Raw genomic sequence first — 22,771 nt, forward strand, 5'->3', positions numbered from 1 at the left:
GTCAAACAGAGTCGGGGCGCTGCTGTGGTGCTTGTTGGCTGGACTGGAAAGTCTCTTTCTTAATACGTTTCATTTGAAACACCTGCGTTGACCTTGTCAAAATGGCTGCTGTGAAAAAGTCTATTGATGTCTGCTGTGTAACATTTAGGAGGATCTATTGGCAGAAATGTAATCTAATATTCAGAGTTCTGTTTTCATTAGTGTATAATCACCTCAAAATATGAATTATTGTCTTTTTCTTTTTTTTTTACCTTAGGTTAGGTTAGGTTTTCTTTATTTGTCTCCACCAGGGAGAAATTTGTCTTAGTAATAAGGGAAGGTTACAGCACCATAAAACACATATCAACATACCACAAACGGTACTGACATAGCAGCCTACGATATACACATACCAGCATGACATGAAATAAAAAGATAAAAAGATGAATATTCACAATACATATACCAGTAATATTTATCCTGCCATAAGTATAGCTCAGTCATACATCCCCTAGAAATTATCACACTCACAGCCACCCATCCATTTCCACCTTTTACATCTATAAAGGGAGTGGGGTCCTCTTACACAGAATCCGCCATGTTGCACATCCATGTTTCTACAGTGGCCCAGAATGAACAAACCAAACACTGGTTCATCTGGTTCTAGATAGGGCCTTTCACAATTTCCGTGAGTTCGCAGCCACCATAGTTTGTCTTACATTCCTGGGAGGATAAGGTTGGATGAGGGATTTTCAACTTAAAGCAATCTGCAGCCTCATCACTAAATGCCACTAAATCCTACACACTGGACCTTCCCGATGTGTTGTCTTATGGGCCAATCCACAGAGGTGTTGGAATGGCGCTGTATGGGCTATATCTCTGAACATATTGCATATGAAAAGTGATCTTTGCTTGTCAGATATAACCCCTTCCTGCTATTCCTGAATGTGTAATCTGTGCATTGTGTGTTCACACAACATAGTGGTACTCACATGTTTCCTCTCTTGAAGGCATCCTGTGAAGACTTATTGTGGATATGTTTTAAAGTTCGGGACTCGAGAACAAAGCAGGCCTGTGAACTTATGAACCTGTACACCCTGGCTTACAAGTCCTGACGTCAAAAATGAGTCTTATGATAGTTTCCATGTCCAGCTGTTTGTATTTGACAAGAGGAATTGAACCATGCAGGACTGTTCATCACACACCTGGTCTCATTATTCCTTTGTGTGTGTGTGTGTGTGTGTGTGTGTGTGTGTGTGCGTGTGCGCGCGTGCGCCTGTGAACGTGCGTGTGCATGTGTGTTAGTGTGAGTGTGTGTGGATTTGTGTGTTGCAATGAGGATTAACCTAGTACTTCAGCTGATGCTGATTGGAATGACGTTCAACACACACACACACACACACACACACACAGGCCTGATTTTAAGAAGAAGGGGAGACTGGAGGCTGTGTGAGTGTGTGCGTGTGAGTGTGGGTGAGACAGAAATAAAGAGGACACCGTGATTGTAATTGTCAACATGACTGTGACTGTGTTGTCTGTCTGCCTGTGCTGCCATCCTTTACATCTCTTACATGTCTCTCCTCAAACACACAATTAAGGCTAAGTAGACTGACTACACCACTGTACTTGGCAAAGTGCCTTTTGGCCCAGTAGGTTGCAGGTGGTTACACCCACACACACACACACACACACACACACACACACACACAGACACACACACACACACACACACACACACACATTGATACTATACATATTTCACCTTACTTTTCTACATTCTGTAACTTAATTTATGTATCTGCACCTCTCTCTTGTTCCTCTTTGGCCCTTTTATAAATATGCATGCAAGGAGTCTTGGATTAGGGGCAAGGATCCTTTTCTAAAGCTCGGGCTGTGTGTGTTCGGGTGAGAGCATGTGTGTGAGTGGGTGCATGCATGCTTGAGTATGTGTGTTTGTGTCTTAAGCCAGGCAGAACGAGAATACGGCCTGCTGTAAGCCCAGGCATGTGTGATTTGTGTGATTGGGTTTAGACTTGTTGATAGGCGACGTCTTGGACACCAGATGACCAGACACTCCATGGATAACACAGACTGTCCTGCTAAAAATATCAAGGTAAGACCACACTGCTTGTCTTGTTATATCCCATAATTTAATTACCAGCAGGTTCATCATTTACAATCACTGCTTACACCAATCAGTACTCAGCTATAAAGTTATATTGATAGTCATCTCTGTAAGATAAGTATATCTGGTGCATGTGTGTAAGGCAGGGTTCAGTCACAAGGCACGATTTACTAGGTGAGAGGTGTTTTTTTTAAGCTTAAGTGTGATTTCTTTTTGAAGCTTCTCATGTCAATCATTCATCCTCATCTGTATTACTTCCAAAACCTTTAGCCATTTAAATCTGTAATCTGTAAGATTTAGGAACCAAATAGTAAACTTCCAGATGTCTTTTCCTCCTTTCATAAAGATAAGAAATCGTTTCATTTTATGCGACATGATTGTCGTAGTATTGTGTAGTACAAGGAACCATTTAAAAGCTTGCTGCTTTACTGATTATCCATGCATTGTCTATATCTCTATCCATGAATTTTGGTGAACACTGAAGGGGAGACATGTGCGTGGTTATAACTTTGCAAATGCTGGAACTCATAATCATCTGGAACTGCTTCACAGGTCAGCTCCCACGGTTCACTTCCGTGCACAAGATGAGTGTTCAAGAAATCCCCAAATAATTAACAGAACACAAGCCATAACCTTCCACCACCCGCAGGTCTTGCCTCTTGCCTGCCATTTAAATTTTTGCCTCAGAAATCTATTGAGGAAAGGAAATACTGACTTTTGAGGAATACTTAAAGTACATAGCCTATGCCCTCATAATCATTGCTCAGTTAATTAATGAGGTGGTGAGGTTTGAAGCTTAAGGTGGTCTGGATAATATCTTTCTACAACATCTCGCAGATACTCTGTACAATGTAACTTCCACCTATAAGGGTCACATCATGACTGTAAGGCTATTAGTTTAGTCTTAGAAAAATGTCTCACACCAAAGAGCAATAACATGTTTCCTCCTTTCCTTATGATGTACTATTTTCATTGCCATTGTTTTTTTTTTTACTTCCTCAAGCCATTTCATGCCACATTGCTTGGCTTACTTTTGAATAATGGTGGTGTTTTGCGTAAAGAGATGCTCTTTCTAAATTTTATTTGTATTTTTTGTAATGAACACTGGCAGCATTTGTGTAAGTAGTCTTTTTCTTTGTTTTCTGTACTTTCGAGTCAGACAAGTAACATGTCTAAATGTTAAGTACAGCTACGTTCCGAAAACCTTCACAATTAATGAACCAACCATTTACAAAATAGATGATGAACAGTCTGAATCTTAAGAAAAATAAGTGCAATATTTGCCATGACATGTGCATTACAATTTACAGATTACTCTGGATTTATATAGGAACAAAACGCTTACTCATGTATTTTAGAACTGTCCAGTGGACTAATCAGGAACAGCCACTTAAAGACAAATTAGACTCTCTTGGCCATTGAACCCTTTTTTCTCCTTTATGACAACACATAGCACATAAAGGCATCTGCTACCATCAAAAGTGCGAATTACAACCCTAAATTTTCCCTTAGACTCTATATTTACTAATACGCATTACTAAATATATTTTTCTTTCCTTGCATCTAAATGAGCTTATAGATCAGTTGGAGTTTTAGTCATTCATTTCCTTTAAAGCGGTATATTTTCCATTTAATTATGACGTGCAAATGAATTCGGCAAGATGCAAAAATAGGGAGTGACACTTATCTCCACAATGTATCTTTACAATTTCAACAGTGCTTTGAATATCACTCCACACCATTGAACATACTGATGTATTTACATTGAGTTCTGTCTATCAAGATTCAGAAATTTAGTTTGGGAGGTTCAACCAAAGCTGTGTGTTTTGTACAGTGTCTTCTATAGAAAAAACACACACACTTTATGGACAGAATGAGACTTCCAATTAATTATAGTTTCATGAAAGCCATTAGGAAGAAAATGTTTCAGGAAGAGTTAACAGTAATAAGGTTATAATTGTCCTATTGAAGTATGTGAACATTCCTGTATTTCTGTCATGACAAACGGGAATTCATATTTAATATCTCCAGAAAGCTGTCATTCACCAAAGTGTAGGTAGACAACTCAGTGATGTTTCTGCTTAATATGTCTGCTTGGCTCCCAAATTACTGCTTGTAACTTTAGCGGATGAATTGGATTCCAGTGTCATATGTGAGCTTCAAACATGGAGGAGGTTAGAGGAGATTAAAGGTGTTGTTGCTACAGTAATGTTCTTACAAGATGTCGGGGCATTTTAACTGAAAAATGGTAACATAAAGCTGAGATAAATCAGCTGAGAAAACAATGAGGTTCCTGTCTGTAAGATAATAGCGAGAACAGGACTATATATATAAAATAAACTAATGAGGGTAAAGTACAATAACTCCTTTATTACACCACAGCTGTTAATAATAATAGATGGAAATAATTTAAAAAGTAATTTAACCAACCACTTGTGCAACCACTGCACAGTAAATAGAAGTAAATCTCTCCATCAGCCACTTAAAATGTGTTTACATGTCTACTTATCAGGCTGCCCCGCAATCTGGGACATGCAGAAATTGAAAGTGTTTTTCTTTTCTACTGGGAGTAGTTTCCTCTTTAAGTACTAAAAGTAAAAAAAAAAATCTTAAAAAAATAAAAAAAATGGCCACTGCTCAAGTTGGCATGATGTCAAGTGGTCATTGGAAAACTATAGCCCACATGTTTAGGACTCTCTGGTCTCTCTATGTGTCTCTGCACTTCTGCTGCATGTGTCCATAGTATAAAACAAGTGTTTGTGTAAATGAAAGACTTCAGAGTAAATTCAGAGTTGCGCAAACAAGTGTCATGACGTGTTGCTGAGCCTTTGCACTCAATGCAAAACATGTGACGACACTGGGGACACTGCAGTGAGCATAAACCAGGCTTCACTCATCAAAGGATAAAGAATTTTTGGTCTATTTTTACTAGATCCCAAGGTGTTTTTTCAAAACAGATTGAAATGAAATTAGTAAATTTGATTAGTCGTCCTAAGGTTTGGCCATAGAAAACACCATTTTTTCAAATGTATTTCTTTGTTGTGGTTTTACATGCGAGTCATCAAATTTACTAAGACAGACTTTTATATATATATATATATATAATATATAGATATTATAGAGGTGTGTGTGTGGGTGTTGGTGGTGTGTGTTGTATAGACAAACAGATGTACAGGCAGTAAAGCTAGACCAATAAATTAGCCATGTCGGTATACAGTATACTTTAGCTTATCTCAGATCAGTATCAGCTTAAATATCAGCCCATAAGTAACAAGGAAATGCAAAGTGTACAGTAAGAAAGTTGTCCAAGCAGTGATAAGCATTAGTTTCACTTAACCATACATCGATACCCCACACTATAGGGTGTTGGTCTGTGGGAAAACTGCTTGGTTACAAAAACTGGCAAAGAACCCAAGGCTTTATGAGTTGTTTTAGAGTAAAAGATACACTAAGCAGGCGCCCTTTGGGATCTCTGGGGATTTCAGAAGCAAATGCTCATGAGCTGATGTACAGTTCATTATCGGGAGACTTTTACATTCCACTGTGAAATATGGTTTAATTACTCATTCAACATTTCATAAATGGCAATAAGAATTGCTCTAAGTCAAGCGTGTGATTGCAAATATAGTTTATGCAACATGAGTATGCGTGAGAAAGTGTTTGCATGTTTGTGCAAGTCATAATACAACACAGGCTGAGAGTTGTGGGCTGTTTTTTTTTGTTTTTTTTTTACAGAGTTTGATTTTTCTTGTGTATTTCTTTAAAACTGAATATTGCTTATGACAAACCTACTGTGCAATGTGAAAATCTGTCGCAGCTTGATCTTACACATCATGAAACAATATTTCTAAACTTTACGTAAGCAGGTAAAAATGCTGCAGCACTAACATGGAGGAGTGTAGTTACAGAGAAAAGATTAGCTACATGTAATCCGACTTGTGTGCTGCCCAGAACCACCACAGTGTGTAGTAAGCAAGATGATTCAGTGAGTCAGACACTTGACCTTACACCAGCAGAAAGCTCAATTTTCTAATGTGGCGTGTAGAGTATGTCAAGTGGAGCGAGACTAGCTTTTATTACTAGAGCTCTGTAACACACAGCAGTAGTTGTTTGCAACCTGATCAAAGAATGTGTTTGCCATCGTCACAGTCACATTATTTGACAAAATGCTTTGCACTTGAGTATTTGAACTGAAAAGCATGTACTTTGGATGTAGTTAGAGAATTCAAAAATAACGTGCAACAGATTTCCAAGCAGCAATCTCTCCATAGCAGGTGTTCATGATGACTCAAGGAAAGGACTTGGAAAAATAGATGAAAGCAATGTAAATGCTGAATGAGTTATGGTTAAAGAAAAATGCAAAAAGAGGGAGTGTGAGAACTCCAGCATGACTTGCAGGGAGTGTGTGTGTGTGTGTGGGTGTGAGTGAGTGTGTGTTTGTGTGTGCAAGCAAGACAGACGGTAGTGAGTAGCACCCTGACACCGAGCCCCACATTTCCACACAGCTACCCATGGACTTCCCCTGTCTGCAGTGTGTGTGTGTGTGTGTGTGTGTGCTTTAATGAGAAATCTGCCATGACCACAATTTGTGAGAGCTGCACTACAGTTGATTTTTTTCTGTTTTGTGTTGTTTTTGTACATAACAAATCAAGCTTCAAAGTGTGCCTGTCTGTGCTTGCATAATTTTTCACCACTATCTTGTGTCTGAGCGCACGCATCCGTGCATCCATCTCTACGTGGCTGTTGCGTCTCTCAACGCAGCATGTGTGTAAGTGTGTGTGGTTGGTGAGAGAGGGACAACAAGGGAGGGAAAGAGAGAGAGAGAGAGAGAGAAATGAGAGAGGTTTGAGAGCTCAATGGGCAAACGCAGTGTCCTGATGTGCTGGTGCACGCTGTTTCTCTGACAAGTTTTTGCAATACCACAGGATTCTTTGAAGTTTTGGGTAGAAGTTGTTGCTGCTGCTGGTTATGTGTCTTTTAGTCGCCACAGGTTCTACTTGTCTTCATTTACCACCTCTTAAGGTAATGTATGGGATGTGAGTTGGGATAAAAATACTATTAGTGTCTTTACTTTTTAGTGTATTTATTGAAAAAGTGTCAATGCGCCGAGGAATGATTTGTCTGAAGTTTAAGCAGAGTTCACTAAGATAACAGTTTTAATTTGATCTCTCTTTGCTTGAATCTTGATGTTATCATCTTAATCACCTTTTCTTTATTAAGGTCTTCTCAGGGGAACACCAAAAGAAAAAAAAAAATCATCTTTGATATCCGTGACAAGCGTCTTTAAAGTTTATAGCTACCACAGTATTATTCTACAGTGTTGATCTTTGAATGACTTCACATGTTTTTTTTTTTTCAGATTGCGATTAAATGAGTAATTTAGCCATTGTTGTTTTCTTTCAGTCTATTTTGCGGCGGGGTGATGATTGATAGATTGTGTGCTTTATGGATAACGGTGAGAAAAGTGTACTGTAAGTCACGCTTACGTCAGCTTACAGAAAGACTGTGCTTTCATCACTTTTGAGAATACATATGTAAATAAAGTTATTGTTGTCATGGAGAACTTATGACTGCTTTAAAGCGTACTTTAGAGTTGCGTTGATTATGTCAGCTTAAACAGCTCAGTTGTCAGACCAGAAGGACCGTTAATTATTTGAAAATGAAGTAATGGTTGTAGTAATGATTTGATAATTTAGTGTGGTTTGTATGAAAAATAAAAATAAAAATCTTTGCGTTAAATTGAAAGTTAGCCAGGGATTATTTTCTTCCTCAGAGTCCAGATACATGACAAGATCCAGAATTCAAGCTCTTGGTTTGCATGGTAGTCAGATGTTAGTGTTAGTGGACTAAATGTGCTGTGTAAAACTGCTGGACACTCGTTTCTTATTAAGACAATGACATTCCATGTAAATTGAGTCTTCTCACATTCTGGCATTCATTACTAATTTAGCTAACACTGTAAACATTATAATCAACTTTTAAATCTCTCCATGTTTGACCCATTACTAATGTGATAGCATTTTAAATTGTATCTTGAGTAACTGAATGGCTGCAATTTAAAAGGATATATTTTTATCCATACATAGAAGCCTTTCTCCTTGCTAAGTATAAAAATTTAATTAAAGCTATTTGTACGGAGTACGAATGGTATTAACTTTATATTTTGCTGCTTCTCAATTACGTCTCAGATCATGTACAAAATGGACAAAAACTACAAATCCATGCCTCTTCACATAGAATATCTCTTAATGCACTCATCTGGATAATGTAGATTTCAAATTTTATAGACGTGCTGTGTGTTGAAATTACTCTATTAAGTAGTTCGAATTTTCTTAAGAAATAAAGGGGATGAACACATTCACCTTACACCAGTTTACATATGTAGAATTTTTTCATCTGAATCATCTGATATATCTGGTACTGTAAGTGCAGTTTAAAAGTCTGATTGTACTCATTGATTATAGTCAAGCATATATTTTAGGTAACCTTGTCTTAATACAAGATGGTAAATATGTTTTCAAACCTAGTGAAATTAATTGATATAGATTTGTTTTTTGCTTAGTGCATGTTACAGAGAGCAAAACTTTTGAGCAAATAACTTTCATACCGTCCATAATAATTTGATATTTTATATTGTGTTTGCTAACAATCAAAACCAGAGAGCATCTTTTTCGGCATATGGCATCACTTTTGTTTTTCTATCCTTCAAGGCATTTTCTTGTGTTTTGTGCTGGTGCCTGTTCTCTATTCTCTAATTTCTCCCCATTATACGGCTTTGATCAGTTACAATAAGCACTAAAACAGGTTATGCAACTGAGAGATAGCGTGAAATGAGTAACATAAGGGAAAGCTAAGTAAATCGGCATGTCCCGGTGCAATCCCCTCAAATTTGTACCACTAAGACTATAGACTATAGACTGGTTTTCATTATCATAGTTCAGTTATAGCACGTGGAGAAAGACAGAAAGACTCATTTTATATGTTTATATCATGTGTGTACTCAACAACTGTGCTCAACAACTCTTTCCCCATGACTTTCCCTCTCTGTGTTGCAGTTTGCCCCATTCCTGAGTCTCAGAGGACGGGTAGTTTGTGGAGGAGATCCAAGATTCTTGTAACCTTTCTCCTGGCCACATCCTGTTCAAACACATCTCTATTCTCGTATAACCTCATCTGTCTGTCCTCGCTGCCTGCTCGTATTCTTTCTTGCTCAACAGACACTTTTCAGTCCTCTCCCACATACACACCACCTCCCCTCACTCCGGCCCCTTTCTCCTATTTTAGCTCTGCTCTCCTGTTCCCCGTCTCCTTTACCTGTCCAAGAAGGACAATCCCATTTTTTGTTATCTGCCAAATTTGTCCTACACCGTCACTGTCCCGTCCCCTAACTCTTCCCCTGTTCCCCTAATGGGCACTATATCAGACAGCAGTGCCACATTCCCTTCGGCGTCACTGAGAACCTCTCTCCACCCCTAACTGTTGTGCCAACACCAACATCAACACGACCCAATGGAGACAAAAGATATGATGATGACGAGCATGTTGACAATGGACAAAGAGGAGAATGAGGGAGAGAGGGACAAAGCAAGAGAGGAGTTGGGGGGAGAACAGGAGGGAACACAGCAGGAAAATGGTAGACTGATGCTGGCTGATGGTCTCACAGAAAAAGGACCCAAGAGCCTGACCTCTGGCTCTGGACAGCAGGTGTCCAATGGCTTCACCACATCCACCCCTCAAAGCCCCAGGGAGGGACCAGGGACCGCAGATAGCTCTAGAGATACAGCCTCTGGGCCTGGAGGAGGCACCGGGTCCTCTGTGCCGCCAGGAAGCCTCAGGACTCTGGTGGTCCAACAAACAAGCTTGGAGAGGCCCAGAGAAACCTGGAGCAAGAAGATGGACTTCTTGCTGTCTGTGATCGGCTATGCGGTGGACTTGGGAAATGTCTGGCGCTTCCCTTACATCTGCTACCAAAATGGAGGAGGTGAGGAGGTGAAAGATGTTTGAGGGGGGTGAGGAAGATAAGGAGTGGGGTAAGTTGGAGATCAGTATGTAGGAGATCCCATGTTAGAGTTAACAAGGATGTCAAGGATTAGAAAGAGGAAAATGCTTGTGTTTCTAGGTTTGAGTTGTACTGCAGAGGACACTGTAATCTTACAGTAGTTATAGCAGCTGAAGTAAGTCAGTTTACTGCCCTGTAACTTTTTCCATCAATAAAGATGGAGCTAGATGGAGACTGTCTCTGAACACCTGGCTAAATATGAAGGGCATAGACATATTAGGAATGTTGTTAACATACTTGTTTGTGTACACAGTCTAAGGTACAAAAAGGTAAGCTTATGTTTTGTGGTCTGCCTGTGCTCCGTTACTACACAGTCCTCACCTAGCGGCAAACAGGGCCTCCCTTTTTACTTTTATTGAATTTGCAATAATAAAATCTTTGCAATTTCCTGTGTTCTGTGTGTGTCTCACGGAGCGAGGTAGAGATGGGGACTGGGAGACACTTGATAGAGGCAACAGTATTAATTGTGGTTTTTATGAGAACGCCTTCAGCCTCTTTCTCCTTGCTTAATAACCTGTCTCCCAGGCAGCTGCTCAATCAACCCTTATCTTTGCTCTCATGTCACAAAGCTGTGAGACTCACAGCGACCACATACACAAATACATGCACATGCACATAAAATAAGTTGATAATCAGATAGAAAGAAAGGAAGACAGAAAGAGAGAGATGTCTTATCAAACTCTGCACGTTAGGTTGGAGAGTCCAAAGATCTGGCTGCCATCCTGCTGCTTCTCAGTTCCTCAGTGTTTGGTCTTCTAATTCCCCTTTCATCACTCTTATACTTTATTTACATAGCAATAACAAAGCCAACATCGCAGTGGTCCTAATCTGTCATTGTAGAATTCAAACCAATTTATCCTCTGACTGTGTGTTTCCACATAATAAATGCAGAGTGATTTGAAACTGGGAAAGCATGTACTGTTGTTTTTGAAAGGACTGGGGTTATGTAAATGATGAGGTACTTACAATATTTAATGATTTTTACAGAGTGCCTTTTAATGTTAATGGTTCATTGGGAATTATTGAGAGGACTACTGAGATTATAGATAGAGTGTGAACCCATAGCATTTCTCCTGAGTGTAATTGAATTTTTACTGTTCGTCCATAATTCTTTCTTTCTTCCAATTATTCCAGTCTCATTTTTCCCACCGTTTTCATCCTCCCTACATTGATCCCTACATTTTCTTTTCTCCTTCCTCCCTCCTCACTTGTTTTTTTATCCCCACTATTAATATCCCTCTCTCACCCACCAAATTTCTCTCTCCCAGGTGCCTTCTTGCTGCCCTACCTGTTGATGGCAGTGTTCGGAGGTGTCCCTCTCTTCTACATGGAGCTGGCTCTCGGCCAGTTCCACCGCAGTGGCTGCATCTCCATCTGGAAACACATCTGCCCCATCTTCAAAGGTAACAGGGGGAGTGAAGAAAAAATAGAACAGATGGAGCAATGAATTAATAGCAATAGTTTGGATTCAAATGCAAGAAGAGAACATGAGAGAACAGCACTTTCCAACAGGGAAATTGGCAGTAAGAGAACATAAAAAGACGAAGAAGGATGGTGCGTAGCCATTAGAGACAACCCCTCCTTCTCCTCGCTGGTACAGTTCCCTTGAAGAGCATCTCTAACTTCTTGTGAATCTAGTGAAATGCACTGACTCTCTGTTATGGAAATTGTCACATTTCCATGCCAAATGCCAGATTCTCAGAAATGTGATAGTATGTAAATTGTTGTTGTTTGGAAATGTCACCCACTTACCCTATAGCAACTTGAAATGACTTGAAGCCTCCACTGATGTCCCTTGAAGATGTGGGAAGTAACTGGCTGGTGTCACATACTACCCGTTTCTGGAAGTTTTATTTATTTTTTTAACACCTTTATTTTTGTGCTTTCACTTATCCAGGGATCGGCTTTGCTATCTGCATCATAGCCCTCTACATAGCCTTCTACTACAACACCATCATGGCCTGGGCCTTGTACTACCTAATATCATCATTTCAGCCCACCCTGCCTTGGAGCACCTGCACCAACAGCTGGAACACCGGCACCTGTAACCGCTACATGTCCACCGACCACAATGTCTCGTGGTCCAACTCCTCCACCTCCCCTGCCGAGGAGTTCTATACGTAAGTGCATGTAAGTCAGATATAGAGGAGTAGGGGGAGAGCTACACAGGAGGGAGATGTCAAGTGAAGCAGGGAGGATGACTTCCAGAGAGCGATTACAGGGTTGGTTCTGGTGCTTTAAGAGCTCTGACAGATTTACCACCAGCCCTCACTCTAATATCTACTTCATCACTGGCTGTGAAGACACAGCAGGAAGAAGTAATTAAGATTTCAAAATAAGAATCACCGATCTCATCTGAGATGGTTAGAAGTACAGGAGTGGTACAGTAGCATACTGTGTGAGGAACAAAACTTCTTCACGCATATTATTCACTGTGTTTAAGTCAGCTAAAAGTATACAGACGATTAACAGGCAGGCAAATAAGATAAACAGGAAAGGCTGTTTATATGTCCTTCAGCTGAGATTACAGGAAGTAGTAGATTGGATGACACAGGGGAAATATCCCAATGAATGCCAGTGAACTCATAGCATGATAATATTGGTAAGTGAAGCCTCAGTGTAATGGTGAAATATCTGAACTGTCTTTCTGCTTGAACTCAAACGTTGTGCTTAAATAGATATTACAGCAAACTAGAAGGATTTCAGGTTACTCTAAATTAGCATGCCAAAATATGATATAAGCAGCAGTTGGAGGACGAGAGAAATGAGATAAGGAGGGAGAGAGAGAAAGAACTGGTGGCTTTATTTGTTGGCATGAGAACATAGTGAGAAATATTTGAGGCTGAAATGAATTTCATTCCAAATTGGTTACAAATATCATCTTTTGTGCTACATAATCATTACCAACCACTACCGATTATTGATATTATTAAGGGTTAACCAATCTTTGACTTTCACAGTCATTAAATCACTCAACTCAGTCAAGTTGGGTGTTTGTTTTTATTGGAAACTAAAACCTGAGCTGTGATCGAACAATGTCTTTCTTATTCTTGACTGTTTTGGGACACAAAACAACAACTTATAAAGGAAGTGCTGCAACTTGTAAAAAAGTGATGCTTTTACTGGCTCAGTCTTATCAGCTGCTCATTTGACCATGTCCGTGTGTGTGTGTGCACTGAGAAAGATTCAGGGTTTATCCACAGTTGACTTTTCCTAATACAGATTTAAAAGTAACAAATTCCGCAACTCAGTCTGGCGCCAGAATTTCCTGTTTTCAACATAAATCAAGTCTCTGTTTTATCGTGCGAGCACTGTGTGCTTAACCTGTGACCAGATGTTAACTACACTGTTCATTTCAGCCTACTTCTTTTTTGCCCAGTAGTGCATTTTTTTATTTTATCTTGTGTAAACTTTTCTTTAATAATTTATAAATGTTTCTGATAACGTCAGTCACGGCCCTCTTGTATCAGTTTTATATAGTCTTTATCTTTTCCCTGAGGTGAACTTTCATTAGTGCTCATTTAATATGTATGAAACATCCATGTGTGTGTATGTCAGGGGATTAGGCTCATTCATCATCATCTCATCATGATGAATATATATCATCATTTCCCTTCTGTCCTGTGTATTACCCTCTCTCATCACCCCACCAATACTTAAATTTTATTTATTTCTTTTCTTTTCTGTATCTCATCTCCTTCCTTCCATGTTCCATCCTTTTCCTCTGCTTTCCAAACATCCTTTCTATCCACATTATCTTTGTATTTTTACTTACTCTTATGTTATTCTCCACATTCTTCTCCTTCCCTTCCCTTTCCTCCCCTCTTGCTCCTTTTCCCGTCTTATACTCTTTTCCACCTTTCCTTGATTTCCATGACTCCCCCTATCTCCTGTCCTATCCTCTTATGTTTGTTATGTTATATAATTTCACCAATTTTCTTGTCATCACTACCTTGTCTTCACCTTCTTTGACCTCACCTCTCTACCCCAACTTCACCCGTGCCTCGTTTCCTCCCTCCAGTCGCCAGGTGTTGCAGGTCCACCTCTCCCCAGGTCTGCACCAGCTGGGCTCTGTCAGCTGGCAGCTGGCCCTCTGCCTGCTCTTCATCTTCACCATTGTCTACTTCAGCATCTGGAAAGGAGTCAAGACGTCTGGAAAGGTAACTGAAGGGGCGCCTGTATGGCTGATGGGGGTGTCAGTTAGAGTGGATGGATGGATGGATTTGATGAAGCCAGAGAGGCAGAAACAAGGACGGTAGTTCTCCTGTCATCTCTTCACCCTATCATTCATCATAATGGGTGGAATGGTTTGTTAGAAAGGCGTAAGGATAAATAGTCCTTGGTTCAAACCTCAACAACCAAACCCTAAAAGATGCAGCAGGTCTCTAGCTTTCTGAGATGGGATCATTTTCCACAGTTTCCAATCATACATTCTGTTTACCATGTTGTCAGATAAGGAAGCAATGTCTTCATACTACACAGTACACCACAACAACTGGTATTGGTGATCATCCTGTGTCTGCTTCCCTATGGTCTCTATGACTCTCCAGCTTTAGCTGTTTTATCTAATATTGTTTGCACATATCAGAATCAGAAATTGATTGATCCCCAGAGAGAGATTGGGTTAAAGCCACTGAATGTAGTGTAAAGGGGAATCATTTTACACATCAAAGTCTGTTTATTAGTCTTGGGGAGTACTACTGCATATGTGGAAAAAGTTCCATAAAGCACTTTGTGGATCCAGAGGGAGCTGCACAAAATCTGATTAACTGACTCAGAAGTGAAGACTGCAAGTTCAAAAAAGGGAAAAAATTCTGGTGGAGTGAGCTCACCAGACCTCTGTAGCTCGCTCATCATCTCTGCTTGAGGCTCGAGGCTACACCAACCACTATTAGTATAGTTGTGACAAGGTAGAAGAATACATGGAATAAAAATGACAATATCTCTGGTTCTGTTGCAGTTTCTGATGTTTTATTTTCACTCTTACAGGAGTTTAGTGCTAGGACCTTGAGTAATCTTTTGGATTAATAATAATCTACCACAACTGTAAATGTAATGCACTTCCTATGTGATACTCATTGAACTGTACAATGAATTGAACTGCGTGTGTTACAGTATGCTGTACCAATACGTGTTAACATTAATTTTAAAAAACTGATTATTGAGTAGAACAGGATATCAGCTGTTTTGACCGACTGGACTGAAAAGTTTGTTTTTCCTCTTTTCTGCATTAGGTAGTTTGGGTGACCGCTACCTTTCCCTACCTGGTCCTCCTGGTGTTGCTGGTTCGTGGGGCCACTCTGCCAGGTGCCTGGAGGGGTGTGGTCTTCTATCTCAAACCTGATTGGCAGAAACTGCTTAGCACTACAGTAAGTTACTTGGTGCAGTGACTTACTTTCTGTTTTGAAATGATACGCAAGACTTTTTGTGTTAACATATGTTGTTCACCACCGTCAATGTCAAAATGTCAAAGGTGTGGATTGATGCAGCAGCTCAGATCTTCTTCTCACTGGGACCTGGGTTTGGCGTGCTCCTTGCGTTTGCCAGCTACAATCCCTTTCACAACAACTGCTACAAGTGAGAGTTTTTATTCAACTCATAATTCATGCTACAATGAATCCTACATGCTTACAGAAATGCTGCAGAAATGCTAATGTTTTGATAAAATTATTAGAACTTTTTTAAATGGAATTATCTGTGTCCCTTTACATCTATATAGGTAGACTCATGATCAAACTATATGGCACTGGTTTCAGCAGTCTAGTCTAAATTTTTACAGACCCTAACTCTGTCGTCTTCCTGTCACCCAAACCTCTTCTTTTTCCATCTCAGAGATGCTCTGGTCACCAGCTCTGTGAACTGTCTGACTAGCTTTCTGTCTGGCTTTGTCATCTTTACCGTGCTGGGATACATGGCTGAAATGAGGAAACAGGACGTAGATGCTGTGGCCAAGGATGCCGGTAGGACAACACACCAACACAATCCCAAGTACAGTACAGTCTAGTTGTGAGGATGAATAGAACATCAAAATCATTTTTAACCTGCGTCTTTGTTGTCTTTCCAGGCCCCAGTCTGCTGTTCATTATTTACGCAGAAGCCATAGCAAATATGCCTGCTGCTACTTTCTTTTCCATCATCTTCTTCCTCATGATCATTATGTTGGGTCTGGACAGCACGGTTAGTTTGTTGATTACTCAATTCAGTGAAACGTTTAGTTGCTGTTGCTGCCAAATCTTCCCCATGTTTCTCTCTCCTTGTAATCTACCTGATTCTGTTGCTGCCTAGTGCCCAGATCTCACAGTATGTGCCCTCTCATACCTAGAAACAGAGGTTTCATATTTGCTTTCTTATGTAGCCAAAGGCTTTGTTTTGTTTGACTCATGTTTGCCTGTTGTATTTAAGCTCCATAAAGGTGTCATTATTATTTGTCTTCGCTGTTGCATTTTGGATAACAGTCAACAAAATCAATGTGACCGGACTTTCATATCACTGCTGTGTGGCGATCTTGTCTCCATAAGGCTGTGTTTATCTCTCCAGAGTCAGCCAGCTGGAGAAACCTGTAAGGCTCTTATCACATACTGATAATCAGTGCAGAATCAGCATCGGGGGTTGCTATGCTCCTCCATTTTATAAGTGTGGATATTACTAAGAAACGTGTTGGTGTACTTGGATTCATGTTGGATCGGCTAAACATTTGGTCTCTCCTTTTTTTTGTCATTGTGCAAAAGTTATTATACACAAGGGATCTTTGGATGTTTTCCATTTGTGTAGTGTGGATTGGATTGATTAGATCGACAGAGTATGATGTTTCCCAGACAAGTTGCTATAGTTTTACCTTCTCCTTTCTTGATCCTTCTGCCTTTTTTTGTTTAATTTTGCACCCTCTTGATGAGTTCTCATTTACTCCTCAACTCCTCTCTCCAGTTTGCAGGGTTGGAGGGGGTGATCACCGCTATGCTAGATGAGTTCCCTCATATCCTGGTGAAGAGACGAGAGTGGTTTGTCTTCGGCTTGGTGTGTGTTTGCTACCTCGGGGCTCTCTCCACACTCACATATGTAAGTTAAATAACTGTTACAAGATTTTTTAAGGAAGAACCCTTGAATAAGGAGGACTGGATTCAAAGTATCAAAGTTTAAGTTGAATTTATTATTCTTGTTTAAGAAAGAGAGTTTAACAGTGCAACACACAAAAGGGGTTACAGAGAAAAGGCTCCCTGAGGAGCTCTGTCATTTGGTTCTTATACAATTTTCTTAAAATGGGCTGTCTCGGACATCTCCCCACTCACAATTTCCTTTTTTGGTTCCTTTTTTATGTTTCTTGTCCAAAATGACACTTCCCGTAACCTGTCTCTCTTGTCCTTGAACTGCCAGCCTCAGTAAACACATGCCAGATAAGGGGAGTGGACAAGATATGCAAAAGACAGAAAACACAGACACTCTCTATAAGAGTTAAATCATCTGCACCCTAGTATACTCCCAATTTTTATAACAATAACCACATTACATACAGCTTTCTATAAGAAACTATCATAAAAGCATCATCCTTTATTGATTAGACTTGAAAATACCCTTAATGGTAATTAATGGGTAAATAAATAGTTTATCCCACCTACTAACAAGGAACTCATATTCAAACTGCATTTAATTCCAATTATTTCTCACAAAATGCCATTTAAATACATTATAGACCAATAAAATAGCTTGTATTGTTTAAAAGTATCTTTAAAGTTACTGCTGTATTTTAGATAATGTGATGGACCACACTTAACGATTAGCTCAAATCAGATTAGAGCGGTCTCTGAGCAGTAATCTGTTTATCTCCAGCCCTCATTATAGTAAGGGAGTGACCAACATCAGCGTCTCCACTTGCAACAACTTTCCCCAATCATTGTCTTAGACTTGCATAAGAGTCATCTGGGCAGAGATTCCTCCTCTCTCCCTCTATATCTCCCTTGTCTTGTTTTGTGTGTCAGGGAGGAGCATTTGTGGTGAAGCTGTTTGAGGAGTACGCTACAGGCCCTGCAGTCATCACTGTGGTCTTGCTTGAAGTCATCGCTGTTTCCTGGTTTTACGGTAAATTTGAGTGACGTGGACTATGATGATGATCATTTGCTATCTTATCAAGAATGACAGCAAAAGTCGTGAACTGTGGTGCTGACTTGTTATGATACTTTACCATCCTTGTGACTGTAACTACACAAGACAGAGGATAGAAAAAGATGCACATCTTTATCTGTGTGTTTGTGTTCCAGGTACCAACCGTTTCTGCAATGACATCGAGGTCATGCTTGGTTTCTACCCAGGTCGTTTCTGGAGGGTGTGCTGGGTGGCCATCTGCCCCTGCTTTCTGCTGGTGAGGCTCATGTACTATGTCATAGAAGGGTGCTAAGTTGTGAGAAATGCCGGACGCAGAGTAGTTTTGTCATATTTATCCTGATGTTTGATCATTGTTATACCTGTCTTCTGTTTTTGTTCCTGTGTCCAGTTCATCATCATCAGTTTCCTAGCCTTCCCTCCAGAAGTCAGGTTGTTTAACTACCACTACCCGCCATGGACCACTGTCCTGGGCTACTGTATCGGGGTGTCCTCATTCATCTGTGTGCCTGCTTACATGGTCTACCACTTGCTTAATGCCAAGGGCACTTTTAAACAGGTATGGTTTCATTCCTTACATGTCCTCTTTCTCTGTCCCTCTCCTTATTATCCATATCTTCTCCTGCCCTTTATCTTTTTACTGACACTGCTCCAAAAACAGGGGTGGCTTGTTGGCTGTTCCCTTTTCCTTTCCTTGCCCTGTCAGGGTCTACCCTCTCCAGCGAACACATGACAGGAGATCAGATCAGGATCAAAGGAGCACGGAGGAGGCACAGGCCAGAGATTGGCAAGAAAAAAAGAGCCATGACAACTTCCAGGCCCCATAGATCGTGTGCACACACATGCATACATGTAGAGCATTACCTGATACACCTCATACATCCACATTCTGCAACGCATGTGTAGGCTGACACACTGCCAGATTTGAGGATGAAGACGAGGAGACCAGGCTTGTGCCATCAACAGCGCTTTAGCAACAGAACACCCCGCATAACAGACATAACAGACATAACAGACGGACGTACGGGCGTCAATGATAAAACTATTCTTCACATGTATTTATAAGACAGGTTTTATGCTTTTGTATGCATGTTTCTTGCTCTAGTGGAAATTTTATGGTGTATATTTGCTCTTTGCTGTGTAATCAGAACACCTTGTGACATACATAATGTTACAGAATAAATACAAATACAAAATGCATTATTATCTTATCGTAACACCATTTTGGTAGAGGTGACAGATGGGAGGAGGACATCAAAGAGACCGGTAGACAGACCTTCTTTGGCCAGTATTGACACCGTTGTCAGGGTGCACAATGGCACTGACACACACTGTCAACACACTGTACTCGTGTTTCTTTTGTGTACGCCAGTGTTAACGAAGACTGTGTCAATGTAAGTCACTGAGGCATGAGGTAGAGCGAGTTCAAAATGTTTGATCGTCTCTTTGACACAAGACTGTGTTTGTCTTCTGTTCATGGTCCTGTAAACTCACTACAGGTGAGTACTCCTCTCGATTCTGTTACAAACAATGTTTTCACACGTGAGATTACAACTAAAAGGATTAGCCGATCAATAATAAATGAACCGGCAACAATTTTGATAATTAATTAATCAGTGAGATAATGTTTGTAAGCAATATTTACTGGTTCCAGCTTTTCAAATGTCAAATATTTGCTGGTTCTTCGCTTGTCTAGGATTGTTTAAGAATCTCAGTTTAAGCTTTTTCACTATTTTTGGACATTTTATAGTCTAAAAAAATAATTAATAGTTAACTAAATATTACCCCTATGAGTGAATAGCCAAAATCCATATAAATGGCATGTTTGGACACACTAAAATAGTACCTACTGTATACATTTGGCACAGGTTAAATACACCGGTCTAAATCACGCCATGAATATTTCATAGCATAATCATAAATGATTATGGCTCCTGTCTCTAACGCACCTGACAAAACACTAAGTCGATCAAAACCTATTGCATTCATTTTAGTGACACGAGAATGTTTTGACCTGTTTTATGGTTTAATCCTTGTCAGTTTCCATGGTAAAGTGACAGGTTTATATCTGTTTAATATTCTCCCTTTATTTGTTCTGTCCCTAATGTTTCCTCTCTGTGTGTCTCTTTCCCCTTACTCACAGCGTCTGTTAAAGAGTATCACTCCAGAGCCGAGCAGTGACCAACACAGAGACCTCATTGTCACCAATGCAGTCTGACCAAACCCTGAACCAAAAGAAGGGTGCCAGTCTACCTACGTAGAGCAACCTCTTCTGGACAAACTGCAAAACTACAGGACAAGGGGGCTACTTTCACCGTCTTTGCCTCTTTTCATTACATCTCCTACTCTTGTTTTTAGCTGCCTCACACCAAGATGTAGCGATAGGGGTGGAGTTAGGTGGAGCCAGGCTGGAGTAGCTTTGTTTAGCTTGGTTTAGTTTGGTTCCTTATGCTGGTTCAGTTTAGAATGAGTTCTCTGGTGTTACCTGCACACCCTGAGCTTAGATTTTCACTCATAAGTGTCACCTAAATCATTTAGTGACTGACCTTTCTTCAGGTTATACAGACATAACAAGTATTTTATACAGTTAAAGTGATACAATCTATGTTCATGTAGACAATAAACTGGAGATACTGCACACAAATCATTCGGAGAAGGCCAGATAGTTACATTGCAAACTCCCAGAGTTTAAGGTTGTATTTTCATATTGTACTGTTAAGTTATGCATTCTTATATGTAGCAAAATTCAGGTATCTTTTTACATCTGTTACTGAAGCCAAATATATGATATCTGTTCTGTTCATATTTCTAAAGATGTTTCAGTATTGTGGTTGTTATGTTGTATTGACTGTCAGCCTGTGTTTATTTAGTGACATCTTGGACAAATGATGGATTTGCATTGAGTTCCCTACACTGTGAAATACTGTCTGGAAGTGACATGAACGTGTGTGTGTGCCTGTGTGTATGTGTATAAGAAAGACTGTTATACTGTCCAGTGAGAAAAAAAATGGATCACAAACATAACATAGTGTATTCATTCTATAACTGCAATATGAGATGTGTATTTATTTTATGGTGTATCATTGCTGTCATTTTGACCTCCCACACTACATGACTGTTGATGGTTCTTTTATGGTTTAATCACAGTGACATTCTCTCGTCATACTGCAGAACTGTCAGTAATAGAAACCAAATATGATCAGAGCTAAAAGCATCATTAGGTTTGAAAATCTATCTGCTCTTTACTTTTTACCAAAAAAAAAATATGTGTGTTTGTGTGTGTGAGTATGCACATGTGCCTGCGTGTGTTTGTGAGAGTGTATGTATCTGTGTGTATGTAGGAGCAGGAGTTAAAATATGGCGAGTACTGTACATTATGTGTATTTACTAGTCAGTCTGGTATTGGTGTAACCTATCCTGTGAATACCTGTCTCCTCTCTTCATGGACATGTGAGAGTGTGTGTGTTTAGTTCTTGTGTGGGCTCGGATCTTGTGTGTGTGCACCTTGATTAGTATGTTGGTGCATGTATGGGTGGTTGTGCAAAAAAGGATTAGAGGATATTCAGCCCCTTTATATGTGCATGCCGTAATGTGTGCGTGTGTGTGTGTGCGTGTGTACTGTACTTTAAGTGTGTGTGTGCGTGTGTGTGCGTGTGTGTCTGTAATGTGATCTCCTGTTGTCTTGTCAACTGCCAAAATATATTATGAAGGAAAAAAACTCCCTCTTGCCTCTCTCTCTCTCTCTCTCTCTCTCTCTCTCTCTCTGTCTCTTTCGTACCTCTTAAGCGTAAGATCTATGTATGTCAGTAAAAGACTGTATTGATAAATACAACTGTATAAAATAAAGATATATAAATATATGGGAAATAACAGATAATAAAGATATATGGGAAGAAATACATTCTGTCTCCTGTTAGTTGATTCTATTTTGTTTGGCAGTCCATGCGTGTGCACAGTTTGACACATGAAGGAGTCAACATACTTATTCGGTCATCTAGAAACATGATGAACATAACACAAAGATGTTTATGTGAAATAGATCCAAAGCTGAACGAATGAATTAAGTTTGGATCAAGTGTGTATAATCACCATAAAATAAGCCAAAAGAAAAAGTGTAACTGAAAGTAAGAGAGGAAAAAAAGTTAGAAAAATACAATAAAACAACCAAAAATTTGCAAGCAATTTGTCATAGAAAATCCTACATGCAATCTATAATTTTATCCAAGGATTGAGGTTTTCTCATGCTCTATTGATGACCATTTGATGAAGGGGCACATATTTTTGTACACCTACAACATTGATAATCTACAGGCTGACTGTATATTGTGTATATGTGCAGACATATGCCTGGATTAATTTAATGAGCAATCAATCAAAGGACCATTATATTATAAAAATAAATACTCATTAGTAGATCTAATACTACCACTAGAGCCTGATGGCTACAGGACTTTATATATAGACACATAACATGCTCAAACATTCCTCAGATGTATTCCACAGTACAGCCAAGG

The 22,771-nt window shown here is 39.7% G+C and overlaps 1 protein-coding gene across 1 annotated transcript; it reads left to right on the top strand.

Annotated features, from left to right (window-relative positions):
- Positions 1-6,705: 6,705 nt before the first annotated feature.
- Positions 6,706-22,145, top strand: slc6a4a (solute carrier family 6 member 4a). The gene is made up of 14 exons (XM_010739044.3): positions 6,706-7,126; positions 9,160-10,085; positions 11,432-11,566; positions 12,061-12,283; positions 14,185-14,323; positions 15,398-15,532; positions 15,637-15,740; positions 15,996-16,123; positions 16,228-16,340; positions 17,088-17,219; positions 18,137-18,236; positions 18,416-18,516; positions 18,649-18,816; positions 20,401-22,145. Exons 2-14 carry the CDS (start codon positions 9,614-9,616, stop codon positions 20,473-20,475), a joined length of 2,025 nt encoding a protein of 674 aa, XP_010737346.3. The 5' UTR covers positions 6,706-7,126; positions 9,160-9,613; the 3' UTR covers positions 20,476-22,145.
- The last annotated feature ends 626 nt before the right edge of the window (positions 22,146-22,771 follow it).

Source organism: Larimichthys crocea, chromosome VII (assembly GCF_000972845.2).
Source record: "Larimichthys crocea isolate SSNF chromosome VII, L_crocea_2.0, whole genome shotgun sequence".
NCBI classification, from domain to species: Eukaryota; Metazoa; Chordata; class Actinopteri; family Sciaenidae; genus Larimichthys; species Larimichthys crocea.